General features: G+C 44.4%; 1 protein-coding gene across 2 annotated transcripts in view; it reads right to left on the reverse strand.

The window, feature by feature from the left end:
- Positions 1 to 7,888: 7,888 nt before the first annotated feature.
- Positions 7,889 to 22,205, reverse strand: part of DRD2 (dopamine receptor D2) — a 67,915-nt gene continuing 53,598 nt past the window's right edge. For both annotated transcript variants that reach the window (XM_073320923.1, XM_073320924.1), the window contains exons 3-8: positions 15,835 to 15,944; positions 15,264 to 15,400; positions 13,964 to 14,154; positions 12,279 to 12,365; positions 10,401 to 10,740; positions 7,889 to 9,591 (exon numbers count right to left, since the gene is read on the reverse strand). In XM_073320923.1, coding sequence (XP_073177024.1) covers positions 9,398 to 9,591; positions 10,401 to 10,740; positions 12,279 to 12,365; positions 13,964 to 14,154; positions 15,264 to 15,400; positions 15,835 to 15,944 — 1,059 coding nt within the window. In that variant the 3' untranslated portion in view covers positions 7,889 to 9,397. The remainder of the gene's footprint in view (positions 9,592 to 10,400; positions 10,741 to 12,278; positions 12,366 to 13,963; positions 14,155 to 15,263; positions 15,401 to 15,834; positions 15,945 to 22,205) is intronic.

A 22,205-nucleotide genomic window follows, 5' to 3' on the forward strand; every position in this document is an offset into this window, starting at 1 on the left:
CAAATTTTCCATTCAGAGTGTTTTTTTCTGACCCAAAAATGACTCTGATGTCAAACCAGATATTTTTGTGGGAAATGTCTCATTTTGATGTGTGGGTTTTTGGGTTTTTTTTCAGATTGAAAAATTAATAAATAAAGAAAGTTTGGAGGCAAATACTGGTGAAAACAAAAGCATTTTTCCTTTTCATCAAATTTCTTTGCGGAAACAGAAAACATTTGCTGGCCAGCAAACCTACACAGGGAGATAACAGGGCTTGGTCTGCTAGCACAGGGAGACAGAACAAGATCCAACAGCTGAAAGCTGAATCTAGAAAAATTCAAACTGGAAGTAAGATGTAAAAGTGTCTGCTGTAAATTGACTACAAACTCCCATCCCCAATCTGATTAACTTTGCTGTTTCAGAATGAGGAAGGCTATAATAATGTTCAGTACAGGACTGACTCAGGTAATGAACTGAACTCCTTGGCTCTACATCCTAGTAGAAACATGAGCTGTGATACCCAGATTCCTAGCCCTATGCGCGCAGAACGCACCTGATGCCCTGTTGAACCGGTCACATTGGACGTTTGTTCCTGAGGCATTCCATTTGCACCTGCTTCCTCTGTCTCACTCCTCCTAAATTAAGAATGACAAGCTTGTGACATCACTGAATTGCCCTGGAGATGACGGTGACATCACAAACAGGAGATTAAGGCTATGTCTAGGTCGGCAGAATTTATCGACCATAGCAACATAAATTACACCAACATTTCTGCAGAAAAGGACCTGGGGATTATAGTGGATGAGAAGCTGGATATGAGTCAGCACTGTGCCCTCGTTGCCAAGAAGACCAACGGCATATTGGGCTGCATTAGTAGGAGTATTGCCAACAAATCGAGAGAAGTGATTATTCTCCTCTATTCGGCACCGGTGAGGCCACATCTGGAGTATTGTGTCCAGTTTTGGTCCCCCCACTACAGAAGGGATGTGGACAAATTGGAGAGACTCCAGCAGAGGGCAACGAAAATGATCAGGGGACTGAAGCACATGACTTACGAGGAGAGACTGAGGGAACTGGGGCTCTTTAGTCTACAGAAGGGAAGTGAGGGGAGATTTGATAGCAGCCTTCAATTACCCAAAGGGGGGGTTCCAAAGAGGACGGAGCTAGGCTGTTCTCAATGGTGGTAGATGATAGAACAAGGAGCAATGGTCTCAAGTTGCAGTGGGGGAGGTCAAGGTTGGATATTTGGAAACACTATTTCACTAGGAGGGTGGTGAAGCTCCAGAATGGGTTACCTAGGGAGGTGGTGGAACCTCCATCCTTAGAGGTTGTAAGGCCCTGCTTGACAAAGCCCTGGCTGGGATGATTTAGTTGGGGATTGGTCCTGCTTTGAGCAGGGGGTTGGACTAGATGACCTCCTGAGGTCCCTTCCAACCCTGATCTTCTGCGATTCTATGACATAAGTGTTTGTGTGCACAACGCTATGGTGATGGGCGAGCTCTTCCCCCGTTGGCATAGAGCATTCTCACTTTACTAGCTGCAGCACTTTACATAGAGACATACCTTAAGCCCTCGAGGGGGCTGGTTGAAACAAAGGTTCTGGCTCCTTGCAAACGTCCCTAGTGACACAAACAAACCTGGGGAGAGAGAAATACAGAACGTGCAGAACTGATGTATGTGGAGAACTGTCTCAAGCTAGGAAGCTTTCCGATATTTCCCGTGAGGCACCAGTGGGGTTTCCAGTCTAACCAGTGATCCCACAGCCCTCTTGCTGTGCAACATTCATTGGCAGAGATAACCGTGCTTCCTGGTTTGCTGGCTCCAGGAGATGATCCAGCAACTTTGTTGAATGTCAGACTAGCCCCTGGGAAGAATGCTTCCACCCCAGACAGGGGCAGTCCTGTCTAAATGAGGACTGGACCATGCCACTACTTGCTTTTGTGCTGCAGCAATAACCTGTCTCCAGTCTGCATCTGTAGCAACTCTTCAACTCATTCTGGCCTTGATCTTCCTTGTTTCCTGTCAGAGTCCTCCAGTTCCCTTGTTGTTTGGGTGCTCAGGGCAGTTCCACACCAACTTCTGCATCTTTGAAGGGATATGATAATTGTGGGAGGGCCCAAGGGGGGAGACTGGAGGAAACATGACTGATGAGAAACCTCACTGTCCCTTTGTATTTCAGTACATTTTCCAAAGATCCTAAAAAGAAAAGGAGTACTTGTGGCACCTTAGAGACTAACCAGTTTATTTGAGCATAAGCTTTCGTGAGCTATAGCTCACTTCATCGGATGAATAAAGTGGAAAATACAGTGGGGAGATTTATATACACACAGACCATGAAAAAATGGTTGTTTATCATACACATTGTAAGGAGAGTGATCACTTAAGATGAGCTATTACCAGCAGGAGAGTGGGGTAAGGGGAGAGAAAACCTTTTGAAGTGATAATTAAGGTGGGCCATTTCCAGCACATTTCCAGGAGTTAACAAGAACGTCTGAGGGACAGTGGGGTAGGGGGAATAAACAAGGGGAAATAGTTTTACTTTGTATAATGACTCAACCACTCCCAGTCTCTATTCAAGCCTAAGTTAATTGTATCCAATTTGCAAATTAATTCCAATTCAGCAGTCTCTCGTTGGAGTCTGTTTTTTAAGTTTTTTTTGTTGAAGAATAGTCACTTTTAGGTCTGTAATCGAGTGACCAGAGAGATTGTAGTGTTCTCTGACTGGTTTATGAATGTTATAATTCTTGACATCTGATTTGTGTCCATTTATTCTTTTACGTAGAGACTGTCCAGTTTGACCAATGTACATGGCAGAGGGGCATTGCTGGCACATGATGGCATATATCACATTGGTAGATGTGCAGGTGAACGAGCCTCTGATAGATCCTAAAGGAACTTCAGTGCGGTGGGCGGGGAATCAAGAAATGATTGAGAGGCAAAAATGAAGCCGCAGTAAACACACATACACAAAAGCAGAGCTGGCAACAACTTTGATTTAACTTTATTGAATCAACTCCCTTTTTTGCTGAACGTTTACAGTTGTTTCCCTCCATTGGGAAGTGTGAGTGACAGTTGCTTTGGTGAATGGAGGGCTACGGTTTCTGCTAATTCTCCTTCCCAGCATCCCCTGCTGAAATTTCTGTGTAGTCAATGGCACCACTCCCCAGCCAATCACAACAGAGATCCCTATTTCTGAAACAGAGATCCTTTGCAGTGTTCCGTGCAGTAGGATTTAACCCTTAAATAGCACTTTTCATCTGCTGATCTGAAGGAGCTTTGCAAAGGGGGATCATTATCTGCATCTCACGGGGGGAAACTGAGGCATGGAGAGTTGAAATGACTTGCCCAAGATCACTGGCAGAACCAAGAATAAAACCCAGATGTCATGACGCCTAGTCCGGTGCCGTATCCACCGGGATACACGACTTCCCTATAGTTCCTACCTCTGGTTTCGTTCAGAGAGTTTTACCTTCACCTTGCACCTCCTAGTGCTAAATAACACGCATTTAAGTTTGGAGTGGGGTCAAGTGCTTGCTTTTGTCTTGACTGGGGTTCTCAGGTGATATAATAATAGATGTAATTAATAATCTTCGGTGCAAGGACCTTGTCTTCCAGCATGGGATTTTCAAAGTTGCCTAGGGGTATTAGGCACTTAATTCCTCTTCATTTTAATGAGATTTGGGCACCCAGGTTCATTAGGCAGCTTTGCAAATCTCAGCCCTACAAAGGTGTGGGCAAAGTACCAGGTGCACCTCTGATGATCTAGAATGATGATAATTATAGTAGATGAAGAGGTGGCAAAGGAAGATGCTCTTGAGGAGGAGGAGGGTGGCATGATGAAGGTTACACTATGTATTGTCCCATCAGCATCAGGAGCAGAGGAAACGTAGGTGGTGAATAATGCCCTTGTGACTCAGGTTACTACAGCTCAGTTCTAAGCAATATTTCATATCAGTGTTAAGTAAACCATAAGCTGTGCCAGCTAAACGTGTTGCCTTGAGCTGAGTTTTATATAAAGCAAGTAAGTGATGGAGATGGACAGCAGAATGACTCCCACTAATGTGAATTTTTACTTCAGGTGCATTTAGCAGAGTGAAGTCCATAATTAAGTCTTTGGGGCATGTTAAATGCTAAAAAATTCCTGTGCTAAAAATATTGTATTTAGCATGCAAATTGTCTGTAATGCCATAGTACCCTGACAGCTCAGATTTATTTTCTTCAGACAAAGAGAAATTATTAGTTTGTAGGTGCCACTAAATTGTTTGTCATCATCAAACCTAACTGAAGGCAATAAGCCTTTGGGAACAGGTTGACTCTGTTTTATAAGTAAAGGATTTTAATTTTTTTCAGCTTTCTACCCAGCTCGTGCATGCAAAGGTTGTCGTGACTAAGCCAATGGCTGTGGATTACTATCCTGAGCACTCTAATATACAGAATCAACAAAGAGACATAAAAAGTCCATTGTGAAGAGCAAGTGCTGTTTCAGGGAGAACTTAGACAAATGTTGGCTGCCTTTCTGTTTAGGCTATTCCTCTTTTATTTAGTCTGAGCTTGTCCCCTAGAGGTCTTTGTGTGGGTGGGTGGATGTGTGTACAGGAGAAGGGGCCTGGAGAAACTTGAGCACATCTATCCATCCTCCCTCACCACCGTGGTATCTAGGCACCTAGACTCAGTCTAGAAGCGGAGAGAGACAGAATTCTGGACAAAGTGAGATGGAGGAGGGGGGAAAAAACAAAAGATGAGTAGTCTGAGAAGGGGAGTGAGTCTGAGAAGAACGAGAACTAGACAGTAAAAGTTTAGGGGCAGGAACCATATTTTTGTTCGATGTTTGATTAAGCTAGTATAATGGGGCCCTGATGCCTGATTTGGGTCCCTAGGTGCTACCACAATATGATGAGTTGTGCTGCTACTTAATAAATACCAGGAAGTGCGGCACCTCCTGCTAAAGAGAACAACACAAACGTGTCATCACATGGGGCTCGTGCACCAGTCAATGTGCAGTTTGCTTTTACCAGTCGTATGGAATTATAACGCGACTATGTGAAATTTACCAGTGTCTAGGTACGAGTCGTAACAAATGTATATTCCTGAACCTTTAGGAAGAGAGACAGTTTCTCCGGATATTTTCCCCAGAGATTTTTTTTTTAAATCACTGAAGAAACTTCTATGAGATTAAATCATCCAGTTGGACCTATTGTAATTAGTTTGCTCTTTAATCAGGAGGAATAGAATGATAATATAATTGCAGTGGAAACCAGTGGAGAGACAACAGAATACTGTGCAGGATACATCTATCTGCTTCTAGATAATAACATGTTCAACTATCGCAAACAGCCACACTGATCTTCAGTGAACTGTTAACAAAGAGAGAGAAAGGCAGGACCAAGGATTCTCATTAAACAGCTTTGCTCATTAATAAGGAACCATAAATATGACCATAACCAGGACCATTACAGTTCCTTCTGGCTTGAAGTCACCTTTAACAATCCCTGCCTCTCAGTAAGGAAGAAATCAAGTCTTCTCATTAGGGTCATGTGGAAAAAAATCTCATTGCCTTCACCACCAGCAGCACACACAAACATTTCCACAGGTCCCAGAAAAGCAAAATGTTTTAGACGTGATATAAAGGACAGGGTCATCTTGTCTACAAGGCTGAGGCCAGCAATAGGCGCCAGGAAGTCCCGAATTCTAATCCCGCTGCTGATGCTGACTCTGTCCTTAGGTTTGGAAAAACTACTTCACTTTTCTTATTCTTATTTATTTGTACTGCAGTAGCATCTAGAGGCCTCAGTCATGGACTAAGGCCCTCTTGTGCAGGATGCTGTACGAACACAAAACAAAAAGATGTTCCCTACCCTGCATTTGAATTTATCCTCTGTAAAATGGGGACAATAATAGTTTGATGGTTGTGAAGATTGTCATGTTTGTAAAGTGCTATAATTTCCTCCCGCCTCCCACAACATATGGGGATTTTGTGTGAAAATCAATGCAGGGCGTCTGAGTTGCAGGGAGTCCAGACGGGCAGATTAGAATTGAGGGTCACTGGAGTGAATGGAGAGCTGGTCTGTTGCTGACCTGCACCCCTTCCCATGGAAGAGAAGCTTGTCACCTTGGAGATGTACAGGTACAAAGATCAGAGAGGGGCCTGTTACAACAGCTCCTCTGCTTCACGTGGGTGCGGGGGCTTCTCTCCTTTAATATTAATATTCCAGGTAGCTTGCACTACAAAGTTTTCATCTGGATTCAGAATCCAGTTTGTCAGTCTGCCTCTGGGTCAGGTCCACCTTGAGATATATCTCACATGGGGTAAAATTGACCCCTATGTGGAAAGAGGCTTTGACACTGAAGTCCCACTTCCTTTCAAGACTTACATGAGGCATAGGCCTTGCTCTGTCCCTCTGCACAGAGGTGAATGTCACCCAGGGAGATGATTAGTAAGGATGGTGTATTTTTACATTATGGAGGAGCTTTTCACACACTTCTTGCTGCTTTGTTGGTCTCCACGGCCAATATTTTATTTGCTTGCTTGGCACTTTCCTGCTTTGAAATTGCTAATATTGTTGGAAAATCGAACGGTGGGCTTTTTTACACAAAATGCATTGATTTTTTTTATTGTTTCAGTCTTCAGACTGGGTTGATTCCCACCACTGGGTTAACTCATTTGGTGGAAAATAGAAGGATTGGGGGAGAAAAGAACAGATAATTTCCTTCTCTATCTGTACCCTGCTCCTGAGATCTCTTGAGGTAGCATTTCCAATTTCTTGGTCAGAAAAGGATTTCATGGCTTCCTGTGCTTTTGTAAGAACCACTTTTTTTTCTCTTGCACATAATCCTGTTAATGTAACTGTATAAAAGCTCTCCTAATTACTGTGCATTGTCACACCAGTGTTGAGGAGCAATAAGCCAGGGACTGTTTGGTTGCAACATTTTACTCAGGCAGCATCAAGTAACACCTGATTGGTGGGAGGTAAATAAAGTGTTGCCAGGATAAACCAGTGCTCCATCTCTGCCCTCTAGTCTGATTCCATCTTCAAGACCCATCGCTGCTAGGGGCATGGGTCCTTTTCCTATTCCTGTGTCCTGCTCTGGGCTGAGAATAGCTTTGGATGGCTGGAGGGATCACCTTTTTGTTAAAATCTATAGCTGCTGACAGACCTCAAAAGATCATGTTCAAATAAGCTTTGAAATCTATGCTGTAACCATCTATAGCAGTGGTTTCCATGCTGGGATCACGCCTTCCTTTCCCTCTACCCCCACTTTATTTAACAATACTGGATGCACATATATGACAACTCCCTGACCTCTGCTTGCACAGGAAAATGCGTGTATTGGTAACATGGGGAAATAGACCTAGAACCAAGGGGAATTCATTGCAAAGGGCCTACAGCAAGAAATGGTCTTGACCTGCAAAATTTGAGAATTACCTGTAAATAAAGAATGAATGAGTCAGATAAGAAGGTGTTGTGTTGAACTGTAGTTAAGAGGCCCAGGACAAATTAATCACATTGAAGCTGATGGAATTATGCCAGAGATGGTGGATTTGGTCGTCTTTTCTCTTTTTTTATATAAAACCAGAAACGACATTCAATTTGTTCTCCACACCTGCAGGAGGCTCCCCCTCTGCTGAAGCCAGAAGTGTGTGAGGTTCCAGCCAGTATCTCTTTCTACAGGGCATTTAATAGCTTTAAAATTGACAGATGATTTTAATTTGCGGGGTCTGTATGTGTGTGTGGACTATTGCAATAATCCAGACTATCCTGATCCTGAATTAAACTCCAGCCAGACCCATTTCCATGGAATTTTATTAATTTTACTGAATATTCTTTACAGTGATATTACAAAATATATAGTTAACTGGGTACAAAAATGACAGCGTGGATTTGGCAGCCCCAGAGTCGGCTTAGTGAGATGGTGTTGGTGACGGCTTCTCAAGTGGTTAAACCATGAAGCACAGAGACAAGGGGGTGGGGGAGATGCTGGAAACAAATGGGGGAAAAGCTCTCATTTTCCAGACCAGAGTCCACACTGAACCCAGGAGCATGTCTAGCTAGAGACTCTTTCAGAACCTTTCAATTTCCCTCCCAAAGCCACCACGGTCAGATTACAAAGGCCCTTAACTTACGGTGGTGAACGGTTACTCTCAGGAGTAGTTCCTCTGAAGACAATGGGATTGTTCATGAAAGCAGCTACAGCTCATCAGTGTGAGTCAGTGGCTTAAGATCTTGCTTATAGTGAAGTTACTGGCCTTTAGAGTGATGGCTGAGACTTAGAACCTAATACACAATTCTGCTTTCTCTCCCTACAAGCGTCAGTGCAGAGTCGTAAGGGAAGGGGGAAGCCAGGATGGCCAATGAAGAGTAGCTTCCCTCCCTGTTTGGTTAAACCCATGCTACAGGGGCCAAATTCAGCCTGGAGGTCCAATTCTGATGACTTCACTGGAGTTACACCAGGGATGGACATGGCTCCAGGGGCCTTCTCTTTCACCTTGTCCTCGTGCCACTATATGAATGACACCATCACACTGCAGCTAACTTTGTAGAATAACTTGTAACTTGGAGATGAAAATACTGGCAGGTGGACATGGCTTTGAATGGTGACGATGAGTACCCTTTGAATCATAGCACGCGCGTACCATGCAAGACAAGGTGTCATTTCTTTGTTTCTCTCTTTATTTATGGTTTTTTTGGCTTGGGCTTCTGTTCAATTCCTCCTATTTATTCATATTTACATTTGTGTTATGACACCATATGTGATACAGGTTTCCCTTCTCCTCCTGCACACACTTCCCCAGGACCCATATGTCTGTAGATATCAGATCGTGTCTGATGGCAGAACCTTCTTAGCCCAGTTGGCACCTCTCTAAGTCTTTGTCTGAAGGCTTCAGCAGTTTGATACTGGACTGGTCAGCTGGAGGTGATGGCAAAGCCATTGCATGGAGTTCCTGTGAGCTCTGGCTTTCTGGCTCCTATTGCAAAGCAGAAAAGATGTCGGTGTCTTTGGTGAGAATTGTATCAATGACGTTAACATGTGAGCAACCAGCACAGGGACCAATCACTGTCCTCCACTAGCTCTGCTAATGTCCACAATTAATGCACTGGAGGTCAGTTGGCCACAGGCAGGTATCAAATGAGTGTCTTAGTTTTTGCTTCTGTATCTTCAAACACAGTGTGAGAGTACCTCTTAAAACTGCCCTTTGGGTTGATCTCTGAGTCCAAAGGTCACCTTAAGGATAAGAGAGAGCATCCCACTTGAAGCCACCCATTACATCCCAGCTATAAGGGTGTGTAGGCATGGCGCTGTCTTAACACATGGGCCTATGGCCCTATATAAGAACACTGGGCCTCCTCATGACTCCCTATTCACCTGTGTGTGTGTGTATGTGATGTGTGCATGGCATCATCTTGCTCTCAGGCTTTATTTAGCAATGGAGGATCTTCATGAAGGCCTTGCGGAACTCAATGTTGAAGGTGGTGTAAATAATTGGGTTGACGGCGCTGTTGACATACCCGAGCCACGTGAAGGCACTGTACATCGCCGGTGGAATGTTGCAGTTGCAATGCATGTTCAGGATGTGGGTGATGAAAAAGGGGAGCCAGCATATGATGAAAACACCTGGGAAATAAGGAAAGAATCGGGTTTGATTGCACTGAGCTGTCATTTTAACCCTGGAAGATTTGTACAGGTGCTCAATACTCTCTGAGATCCAACAATTAAGCCCCTTATGGTGATAAAAGAAAGTTGCTTCCTGCAGGGGTGTAGGTCTTGTGTCTTGCTATCCTATTTCTAAATCCGTGGCCCTTAAGTATCTAAGCACTAAATGTTTTCTCAGTTGTTGTAAGTTGATTGACTTCAAAGCAGTTACACGAGCAGAGAATCTGGCCCTCAGAACTGCCAGTCCTGTTTCTGACTTCACTGCCATTTGGAACATAATTGGGATGTATTATAAATCATCTGAGCCTCTTGCCAGCCTTTGCCAATCAGCAGCCAGTATTCCTCAGAGTTGGGCAATACCCTGAGTTAGATGAGGTTGTCCTCTTATGCTGCTCTGAGAGGGAGAACCGTGGCTGGCCTTCCTACTGCTGTCATGCTCCCTGGTTGCACAGGTGTTTCACCTAACTTATCCAGAGAAAACTGCAATAAGGCCCTCACCTTCAGCACGCGACACTCTGTCTCCAGAGACCATTTTAAAGTATCCTCACACCCCTCCTTTCACCTTGCATATTTGCCCTTATTTGACACTTCCTTCTTCCCTCTGTGCATTGCCCGCTATGCTCCTCCTCGTCTTTCCCCACATGTTCCACCAGCAGGTGCACTTCTCGCTGCCTATGTGACTAACAAAATAGTTCTCACTGGACATTCCCATTAAAAGACCAGTCCTGGGAATCCAATGGACTACAAAGGAGGCCAAATTGAGCTCTTACCAAGCACAATGGCTAGCATCTGGGTGGCTTTCTTTTCCTTCTGCTGCGAGAGTTTCCTCCTGCTCAGGATCTTGAGGGAAGTCCTTGTCTTGCCGTTGGGCATGGACTGGATCTCGAAGACCTTGGCCGTCTTTGGGTTGTCTTTGGCATGCCCATTCTTCTCCGTTTTCGTGGGGCTGTCCAAGGGCAAATCCAGGGTGGAATTGATGCACTGGTTGGAAGTGGCTGGCATGACCAATTGGTGGTTACTCAGCAGGGCTGGTTTGTGTTTGGTTTTTTCAGGGGGGCTGGTACTGGACACCATCTCCATCTCCATCTCCTCCATGTGATTCACTGCCTCCTGGACAAGGATCAAAAAACCCCAACATAAAGATAGATAAATATGCAATTGGAGCAAAGGAGTGATACTGTCTTCTGTGAAGGGAGCAGGAGTACTACTCGGGCCTTGATGAAGAAGAGATTAACCTGAGCTCAATTCCCCATCTCCTCCTTTTGCAGAGATGGTCAGGGGAAGGGCTATAAATTGGCTGTGTGGGAGGCAGAGAGGGGAGAATGCCTTTGGGAAGGTTGGGGTGATAGGACAAGGGGGAAGCTCCAAACTGGGGGAGTGTTTCTGTTGGCTCATTTCTTTGCTTATGTTCCCTTTATTTGTATCGCTTTTATGTGTACATTATTCTGAAAGGAACTGGCCTTTCTGACTCTGACAATGCTTATTTGGTTCTTCTGAGTCATTCCGCTATCTTATAGGGGTTATCAAAGGGGAGAACCTACCAGCCTCAGATCTCACAGAATCATAGAATCATAGAATATCAGGGTTGGAAGGGACCTCAGTAGGTCATCTAGTCCAACCCCCTGCTCAAAAGCAGGACCAATCCCCAATTAAATCATCCCAGCCAGGGCTTTGTCAAGCCTGACCTTAAAAACTTCTAAGGAAGGAGATTCCACCACCTCCCTAGGCAACGCATTCCAGTGTTTCACCACCCTCCTAGTGAAAAAGTTTTTCCTAATATCCAACCTAAACCTCCCCCACTGCAACTTGAGACCATTACTCCTTGTCCTGTCCTCTTCCACCACTGAGAATAGTCTAGAACCATCCTCTCTGGAACCACCTCTCAGGTAGTTGAAAGTAGCTATCAAATCCCCCCTCATTCTTCTCTTCCACAGACTAAACAATCCCAGTTCCCTCAGCCTCTCCACATAAGTCATGTGTTCCAGACCCCTAATAATTTTTGTTGCCCTTCGCTGGACTCTCTCCAGTTTCTCCACATCCTTCTTGTAGTGTGGGGCCCAAAACTGGACACAGTACTCCAGATGAGGCCTCACCAGTCGAATAGAGGGGGACGATCACGTCCCTTGATCTGCTCGCTGTACCCCTACTTATACAGAGCTGGCTGAAGATTTTCTATCAGAAGGACGTTTAAATGGAAGATGGCTTTTTTTCCTAAACAGAAATATTCCTGGGAAATGTCCATTTTCAATTATTTTATTCAGGTTTTCATAACAAACCAAAGGAATTTATGTCTCAAAATATAAAAAACACCTAGAAGGTAAATAAAAAGATATCCAAATTGATAATTGCCTTAAAAATCATGATATTTTTAACAATCTCATAATGTTTGGGGGAGGGTGGAGGAACTGAATCCTGATATTTTAACTCTGGAGTTGCCGATACTGCAGTTCAAATAGCTGGCTTTCTTTGGGGAAAGAGAAGAGCACCCTTTAAGTTTTGATGCTGCATAGGAATTCCCTTTGTTAACACAGAACTTTTCTTTCTTAGGCTAGGGGGAAAAAACCCACCCTAAATTCATTCTGCACCATGCAAAGGCAAACAGAGAAAGAGCTTGTGCTAGAGTGCCGACAGTCCTCTGTGACACTTACCACTTTCCGCTTATGAACTGGGAAACTCCCGTTGGACTTGACAATAACAGTGCAGAGCTTCACATCTTCTGGGTGAGTGCATTTGTCCTATGGGGGAAGCATCAGCACACAGGTTACACAAGCAGATAGGAATTAGGAGGGGATGTGGCAATTTAAACACAGGGCCCTGAGCAGAAACAAATAGCTGTGAGTAGGAAGGTAAGAAGTCTGGAAAATTACTCTGAGGAGTGAATGATGGTGGTTCCCAGGGACTCTCAGCTCTTTTCTCACCACAAGAAAGACACTTTAAGGACCTTTGTAGCTCCTCAATCCAGCCCCACTCTCTGTCTCCATATTGCTCTGTTTGACTAGAACCTGGCTTTCGAGGGAAATGCCGAGAGACAGTTTGGAGATGGCTCCTCTCCGGTTACAAGTCCATATTAATCATTTTTCACTTGCTACTAAAATGGGAATTTGTGACAAGTGTCCTCATGGCCCACGCACGCTTTGCTGGACTCTGCTAACATGTGTGCTTCAAGGCACTGCTGTCAGTCGCGAGCGTGCCACGCAAGCCATGTGCTCTGCAGGCCAGACACGCGTGCGCTGCCTGTGAAATATCAAGAACTGTGTTCTTACATGTGTCTGACTGGGCCTGCCGTCACCGTGGTGCCAGAGCACATCCCAAAGGTTTCCTTGTTTGTGAGCCATGTTGAAGTTGCTAACTAGTGGACGGCCCTGCAAGAGGGCAATAGCCCTCCCTGTGGACACTACTGTAGTGGCAAATTATTTGCACAACCATCTATTGCTCAGTACCGTAACATGGGCAGACACCAGCTACCACCACGGCCAAATTTGGAGAGAAAGGAAACAGTCAGCTAGCTCAGCCCTAAAAGTAAATGGTGGCCAGGAAAGAAGGAAGTGGGAGGTTGTTGAAGTCCTTGATTGAAGTTTTGAAAACTGCATAGGGGTTTTAATTATAGGATCATAGGACTGGAAGGGACATTGAGAGGTCATCTAGTCCAGTCCCCTGCACTCATGGCAGGACTAAGTATTATCTAGACCATCCCTGACAGGAGCTCATCTAACCTGCTTCTAACCTAATCTTGTGTCGTCTATTAATTTTAAGACTAAATTCCCTGGGCTGCTTTGAAAGGCCCAACCTTTGGTATTCTATCCCACAGAGCAAGCTTAAAGATATTTCAATTTCTCTTACAGGATGCAGGCCTCTAGATTTCTTGTGTTGCTGCTAAATAAAATATCTGTGAGCTAGCTCCCCAAGCTACAGTTTGAAGGAATAAATTCCAACAGGATGGTGAGAGATTGTGTCCACCATCCGGTCATGGAATAGAGGGATCTACTCAGAGTGAAAGAATAAAAGTACCCTCGCTTCAAGCCCTTGCTGGATATCTTAAACCCAACTCAGACTCTGCAGAGCTGAAGCAAACATGGGTCGCTTGGGTGAAGCAGAGCCAACCACAGAGTTGTTGATGAAACATCCTTGGAAGTCAGGAAAGATCTGGGAAGCTTCTCCTGTGTCCATCAAGGACTCCCAAAAGGCATAAGACACGATATCCATCCTCACAATCCACTGTTTCATTCAGACCAAGCAGCGTAAATGGGGAAGGAACGGGGGACGCATTAGGAAAAGTATGAGATCAGGAAGGAAAGAAGATGGCGCTTGGGAGAGGGGGTTGGGGTCTGGTTACCTTCAGCGGTGCCTGCATGTCAGAGTCCAGGCCGTGGGTGTTGCGCTTGGTGTTGACGCGCTTCCTGCGTTTACGGAGCACTACGTAAATCTGTACGTATACCAGCAGGGTGACAACGAAGGGAACGTAGAAGGAGACGATGGAGGAATACACAACAAAGGCAGGATTGGCAATGATACACTCATTCTTGTCTGGAAGACACAAGAGATTGCAGGAGCATCGTCCCACCTGTTAGGAGCTAGAACCAGCATTTCTCTCTCTCTCTCTCACCCACCACAGGAGCCACGAGAACACCCCCACCAGGGGATGGGAACAGCTGCTCTCCCATCTTCCTCCAGAAATAATTTCCAAACCAAGAGCGGGATTGTCACAATGAGTCATATACCCAACTCCGCCTGCAAGTCCATGGGAGCTGGGTGTCTCAGCACCCTAGGCTCCTTTGAAAATCACAGGCCAAGCCCTAAACCAAGGGAAAACAGGTTTATTTCTCACACAGTTAGTGCAGGTGTCAGGTGCTGGATTGAGAGCTGGAGACTGAAATTCTCTAGCTAGCCACACAATTGCAGCGGTGCAAACTTCCCAGACTGCTTCCCACCAAGGAGCCACATCTCCAGCTGTAGGAATTGAGAGGGGAATGCAGTCTCTATAGACTTTTCAGTCCTTGGGCTCTCTTTTAAGACTGCCCAATAGCTATTAGTGGAGGGGGAGGGGTTCTGATATGGACACTTGTCCTACAGGAACGGGCCTGAGCCCAGCGCCTTTCAAGTAGATCACTAAGAGGTGAGTCTACACCTGACGAGGGATCATTTGCTACCAACCTGAGCCAAACACCAAGCAGTGACCTGTACGTGAAAGGCTCCATCATTCCCATACCATAGACCATCCAGTTTCCCTAAAATACACTCCTAGTCAGCAACCTTTATCTTATGCTGCTGTCCAATGGAGCTGTCTGGTTATTTGTAAGGTGCCCATCACAGCGGCAGATTTTAAGACATAAGGTTACTTCTTCTTTTTGGGTGCTGATGCTGGCTAGTGCTGTGCAAGTTTCTTCTACAGAAGCCTGAGGACAAACATCAACCCTGATTTATTGGGGGGATATAGGTCTGGCAGCTCAAGAGTTGCAACAGATTCAGGGCTGTTTGATTGGCAGAGGGGTGCATGCACCAAAATCTTAACTCTTAGTATTCATTATTCAGCCATGTTAATTCCCTCCTCATAATACAAATTTCTCTGGACCCAGTGAGGCAGAAGAGAGCACGAAACACACACAGTAGCCAGCCGCAGACAGCATTATGCTCACCTGTGTTGCTGAGACCAAATAGAAGTGGGCAGGAGATGGCAAACGACAGGACCCAGACCACGGAGATCATGACAGTGACTCTGCGCCTGGAGCTGTAGCGTGTGTTATAAAGCATTGGCATTGCTACGGCGGTGTACCTGCATGCAGCATGGAGACAAAGACCCGGCATGTTATTTCACTGCCAGTGCTGAGAGACCATCTGCCAATGGACAGTTAGTAAATCTGGAGAATTGCTCCAGAGAGATCACAGGGGCGGGTTCAGCTATAGAAGATCTCCAGGAACTGAGATGTCTAAGCTGGGAGGAATCCACTCTCTTGTCTCTGCAGTCCCTTGCTTTGGAAGGTTTGAGGGTGGAGCCCATTTGATCTGGTTTTCAATGACCTTCCTCTGAAGAGAAGACTGCAGTGGTGTAGCCTAATGCACCTTCTCCGGATTATTGTGTCTGCTCCATCATTTTGAAACATGAGCAGACGCACATAAACTAAGAAGTGATTTTGTGCAATTCACCTTCCTACCAGCCACACTGAGCAGGACAGGACCGTCCTGCTCCTGGCCCCAGAGTGATCTCACCTGTCAATGCTGATGGCACAGAGGTTGAGGATGCTGGCAGTACACATCATAACATCCAGGGTGACAAAGATGTCACAGTGGATCCGGCTAAATCTCCACTCACCGACCACCTTGGAGAAGAGAGAGAAAATTGGATAAAGGCATTCATTCAAGCAGCCAGGATAAGAGAGTCTAAGGGCCAATTCTGCTCTTAGTGTAGAGAGTAATTTTGTTGGCTTCAGTGAAGTTACTCTGGAGTTGTGTTGGTTTAAATGAGAGCAGAATTTGGGCCACAGAAGTTGGAGAGGGATTCAGGCCACATCCTGTTAACACTCCACTGAGCCAGTGCAGGCTTTTTTGCTGTTTATATCTTCCAGTGCTTTGTCCTACCTAGCTTGAAAAGTCCCAAGTGATGGCGTTTGACCAGGAGACCGAGCTGTGAGCCAGTAGGGTCTCCTCTTTTGTAATTTCCCCGAGATTGAGCCTGATTTTACCTTTCTGAATTCCATTCTATTGCCCTACATCCCCATTAGGCAACCCACATGACCAATACAAACCTAGGACCAAAGAAAACACTACTTCTTCTGTTGGTGGTCCATGAGTTGACTCAGTTCTGCTGTGAAGGCCAAAACTATAACAGGATTTTAAAAAAACCTAGATAAATTCGTGGAGGATGGGTCCACCAATGGCTATCAGTCAAGATGGTCAGGGAAGTAACTCCATGCTTTGAGTGTCCCTAGCCTCTGTTTGCCAGAATCTGGGAGTGGATTACAGGGATGGATCACTCAATGATTGCCTGTTCTGGTCATTCCCTCTGAAGTGTCTGGCATTGGCCACTGTCAGAGTCAGGATACTGGGCTAGACGGACCATTGGTCTGACCCACTATGGCCATTCTTATGCAAGTACTTAATTGGGGCCTTAAAATGTTACAACAAACTTGTATCATTACTAATGTATAATAATTAATAAATTAAGCTAGCAAAATGTGAATGTTTTTAAAAGATTTTTTTGTGCTCAATAAAGCACAGTAATGGAAATAGCATAAGGGAAGCCTATTGTTTCTGCATACATAAAAATAGAAGAAATAATTCACACATTACACATTCTTATGAATGAAGATGGATTAAATTCAGAACAAAAGATCTTTGACACACATTATGTTACATAACAAAGATAGAGGACTAATTATAATATTTCCAGTTACTAGTAGCTCTGTTCTCATCTTTTCTCTTGTTACTAAAACCAAATTTTGCAATTAAGTTTAATGGTGAGTAGTGGAACTATTGTATCCAGTGTGCAAATAGAAAAGCATATTTCCCTCGAATATAAATAAATGTCTTACTGCATTTGGAACTGGAATGAATAAAATATCTATTCTTCAGAGTGATTTCTGCTTTCTAACCCATGACCCTAGGCAATATGAAGTGAAGGAGGGAGAGATGGAGGCTGCATTAAAGGCTGAATGATAGATGAACACTTATTTTAAAAAACAGCATTTAAAGGGCACAGTCATATAAATAAGTTGGTTTGATTAGAATTTGCCCGAAGGCAAAGATTTGCCAGCCGGGTAGAACCCAGAGATGCAATCAGCTGCTTGCAAAAAAACTAAACTAATTTGAGTTCACTGAGGATGCTGTGAGATTAGTGCAGCATTTGTCCTCCAACACAGTGAAGTGTGTGGCTATGTACGGATGGGAGAACTTCAAAAGTCGGGGGGGGGGGGGGCTGGAATATATGCTTCTATTAGAGCTGATTGAAAAATGTAACTTCCAGCATTTCGACATTTGTTCTTGTCCCAAGTCAGGATGAAAGTTGAAAGATTGTAACTTTTTGGAGAATGCCAGAGGGCTGCAAAGAGGAGAGAGTCCTCTCCAACGAGTCTTTGATTTTACTCCATGAAAATAATCATCTCCAGTCAGATCTTCAGCTACCCTGGGCTTATACTTTGTGCAGCTGGAACCAGGAATGTCACTCTAGGTCATCTCTCTGTTCTCCACATCCTGGACCACTTTAAGGCTGTTTTAAGATTCTCTGGCTGCAATGGTCCTATAGGACAGCAGCTGACCTTAAATGGTTATTTTCACTGAATGAAGACAGTATGAAGAGGAATCTCTGCTCTTGCATCCTGAATCCAGTTACCCTCCATCCCACACATGCTGGTACATCTCCTAGCCAAGGCTGAGATATTGCATTATTTTTTAATAGGAATTAGGCATCTGGATCCCCTTGTTGGTACTGAAAATATTAGCCTCCGAGTGTTGAAAGCCACACCTACTGCAGAGATGGTCCTATCTGCTCTGGTGACCATGGTAATTCTTTTGTCCTTGGTTTTGGGTCTCAGATCCTTTCTCTGAGCCCTACAGCCTGAGCTCCAGGAGTTTGCCTAATGTCTCCCCAGACTCTCTGACATGGGATGGGTTTATGAGTCACATTTGAGAAAGCCCTGTTCTAGCTGCAGTGGTGTAAAGGATATTGAGATCTGCTTCTTTTGGAAGCTTTAAACCATAAGCCATCAGCCCCTTTTATCTGTTGGACACAAGCGCCTCTGGGGATTCCCAGCATCTGTGGTGAATGCACATGTCCCCGTTCAAATATCAGAGAAACATTCAGTCACTGTGGCATACAGGAAAAGCACTGGAAGATCCCAATGCATCGGGGTAAGTCACATGGCTGGAGGGATGCAGAGGGGCCATTGTGTCAACAACAAATCACAGCTAAAGTCATACGTGCAGTCCTGATTTCAGTCTACTCTCTAGATTTATGAAACAGAGGTTCCCAGCAGGAGCCATGTGTCCATGAGCTCATGGAAGGAAAAGGATTTATACCCCATCTTATGTCAGTTCTGCTTGGTTCTTCCAATTGAAAAGGATGGGTGAGAAACTCATAAACCAAGCCAGAAATGATGGGCTCTCACAGAATGAGCTTCCATTTGAAGTGGATTATTGTGGACCTGGTTTAGAACAGCACAAACTAGTCCCAGGGGCATTAACTACAATCACAGCCTGCCAGTGGTCATGTTAATGAGGCTTAGCATATACACAATGCTTTACATTTCAAAGTGCCGTACAAACGTTAATTAACTAGGGTGATAATTAATAATGTGGCTGCTTGACCCTCAGTGAATTTGTTTTGCTCTGTGCTGTTACATTCACAGGTGAATTATGGCTTCTCTTGTCTGGCCTCCCCCCCCCCCCCCGTCCATTTTATCTTTTTCTCTCTTAAACAACCAGCTGCAAATGAACAGCAGCAAGTGATACAAATTCATAGCCACTCAGTGCTCAAATTCATGCCAACAACCACTCACTTCTCAAATCTTTATTTGTTCATGTATTTATTTGTTTGTGGACACTATGGAGCTTAGTAGATGCATGGTCTTGTTCTTTCAAATTTTCTTGTCAGGTCTAAGTAAACATGATGTACAGCACGGAGTGAGACTGTCTCATTGCAGGGGATCAATACAAATAGGGATTGGGGGGGGGGAAATACAATCTTGAAATTTTCCCAACAGAGACAGTTATTATTAAACTGATCTGTAATGAAATACAGGGCACACTGCAGCTGAATCCTCTAAAGGATCTGCAAGCTCTGCAGAAAGTAAACAGTTGCTTGTATTGAATGTCAAGAGATGCAGGACTGCATTTTCCATTTGAATTTCAGCAACTTCAAAATTTTTCCATTCCAAAATGGAACAAAAATATTTTTTTAAAAAGTTTCCCATGGAAAAAAAAAACCTTAAAAAATAGTTTCAGATAAATTGAAATATTTCATTTTGATAAAATAATATAATTTCATTCCAATTTCACTCTTTTAAAACTTTTAAATAGTTTTAAAAGTATAAAACACAGTGAATTTCATTTCAAAAAGTCATTTAAAAAAGAAATAAAATAAAACATTCTTTTCCAAAAATGTCAAAATGGGATGTTTGGACATCATTGAAACAATTTGGTTTTGTTTTCTTAATGAAATTTTATCAAAATGGACACTTTTTAAAAGCATTTCAGTTCAGACAAAAATAGCATTTTCCATCCAAAAAAAAAGTTTCAGTGAAAAACTTACAATCGGCTCTAATTGAATGCAAGAACCTGAGACTGTCTCTCTTCTTCTTAGCATGTCACCATATAGTCACCAGGAAATGATGTTATGGCTCCTGTACACTTTTATCTTCTTGATGAAAATGTAGGTTAGTCTTCTTAATGTGCTTCAATTCACTACACAGTTCAGAACAAATTTGCACCATCCAGTTAACCTCAAGTCTGAGTTTTATCTCCTATGTTTAGATGATCAAGACTCTCTGGGCTGCATGGTCCCGACTCCCACCACACAAAGCAGAGTGCTGATCAGCAGCCTCCTGAGAAAGAAACATGTTCCCACTTGACCCCTGCTCTCTGTAGATAACTCAGGGTGCAATGAAAAGCATTTTATTCCTTCACTTCATAAAAATGCCATTTCCCCCACTTTTTTGCCAAGGCTGAGAATATTTTTTGTACAACTCTTGTTATCATTCTAGGTCTTCATGTGGCCTTAATCACTGTAGTATCTGAGGGCCTCCCAGTTTTCAGCAGATTTTATCTGCGCAACACCTCTTTGAGGTAGGGAACTATCCTTCCACGCATATCTTTTCACCTATCCTTTATTGCCATAAGAATAACAACTCAAGATCAAGTTTCCAGACGCCCATGCATTGAAGCTCCCTGCAGCAACCTGACCTATTAGAATGCAAACCCTAGATCTGTCCAGAGACATCAGCACTGATTCTATCAGCTGGAGAGAATTAGGAATGAGCACTTTTTTGAAAACTATCCAAATTCAGCAAAGCTGCCAGCAACCTCTTTCCACCCTGACCTCCCCTACCAAGGGCTGCACTTCTCAGAATCCACATGTCTGTTTCTCAGCATTCCTGGCTTTATGGGAAAGGACTCCGAGCTTCAGGAAGGAGTCAGTGAAGAGCCCTGCATATCCACCTGCAAATAATATGGTACCCTGTAAGGCAGATGGAAAATGCATTGGGTGTCTTTGGACTGACAGTAGATGTGGTCAGAATATCAGAACAAACTGTAGAATATCTGAATATAGGAAAGAATTTGAGTCTGATTCACCACTGCCGTGCATTTTGGATTGTCAGTTACTCCTGTGCAAAGAGAGTGCAAACTGCTGAATTTTCCATTCACACCAAGGGGAGCATAACACACCCACATTGCATAAGGACCACCTGGCAGTAAACCCTGAAGCCAATTTTCCAGCCTTGCCTTTTGCATCACACAAAGCGGATGGGAACTCTGTACCTGCTACAGCTTGGAACACGAGTCATATGGGGGTGGAAGTCCCTCTGCTGAGTTACTCAAATACTGATAGCATTGATAGGTCTGAACCCAATACCTCAGTTCCCAGATTATTCTCTCCAAACTGAAAAGTTTGACTCAGGATCTGAACTTTGAGGCTGTGGTTTTAATTAATAAGGCAAAGGAATGAACGTGTTCTGGCAAACCTTTCCTGTGCAGCTTCCCCATTCCTTGACTCAGGGCCAGCGGAATTGATTCCATGAAGTACAAGGTACTGGGCATTCACAGAGGCGGTGTGCTAGTTCTCGGGGAAACCCTGCTCAATCCCAGCAACCTGTGCGAAAGCAAGCAGAGCTTTTCACCTACTCTGTTGATGACCACCTTCATTTTTTTTTCAACCTAACCTGCATCCCCCTCTGTTTCCTCGGAGAATCATAGCGTTTAAGGCCAGAAGATAGTACCTGATCATTGAATCTGCCCTCTTGTATATCATAGGCCAGCACCACCACCCTGAGCCCATAGACTAAACCCTACAAACAAATTTAGACCAAAATATCACAGCCCAGAGAAGACTAGACTGTTCTGTGCCACAGGAAGAAAACAAGAGGGACTGAGGAGCACCAGTGATGCTGGTGATGAATGATGAAGTGAGATATACCCAGATAATCCTGACATGTGACCTGCACCCACATGCTGCAGAGGGAGGTGAAACCCACCCAAGGTCACTGTCAATCTCACCGGGGGTGGGGAAGGGGAAATTCCTTCCCAGCCCCACCTGTGGTGATAAATTAGACCCTGAACATGTGAGCAAGAACTAGCCAGTCAAGCCGCTGAGAGACAGAATGATCAGTTCTACCTCAGAATCTTGGCCTTCCCCATCCAATGTCCCATCTCCAGCCAAAGCCACCCTTGATGTTTCAGAGGAAGGAGATAAAAAAAAAGCCCTCCCAGACTACATTTTGGATGGGGGTAACCCTTCCTGAACTCTGCTGGAGGCCGGCTGAAATCTTGCATGAGTGTCCATTTAGGCTATGGCTACAGTACTCCATTTTGAGTCCATCAGTGCAACTCCTACACTGGCCAGAAAGCACACCGCAGAGGAGTGGAATGCC

This window comes from Lepidochelys kempii, chromosome 22 (genome assembly GCF_965140265.1).
Source record: "Lepidochelys kempii isolate rLepKem1 chromosome 22, rLepKem1.hap2, whole genome shotgun sequence".
In the NCBI taxonomy this organism is placed as follows: domain Eukaryota; kingdom Metazoa; phylum Chordata; order Testudines; family Cheloniidae; genus Lepidochelys; species Lepidochelys kempii.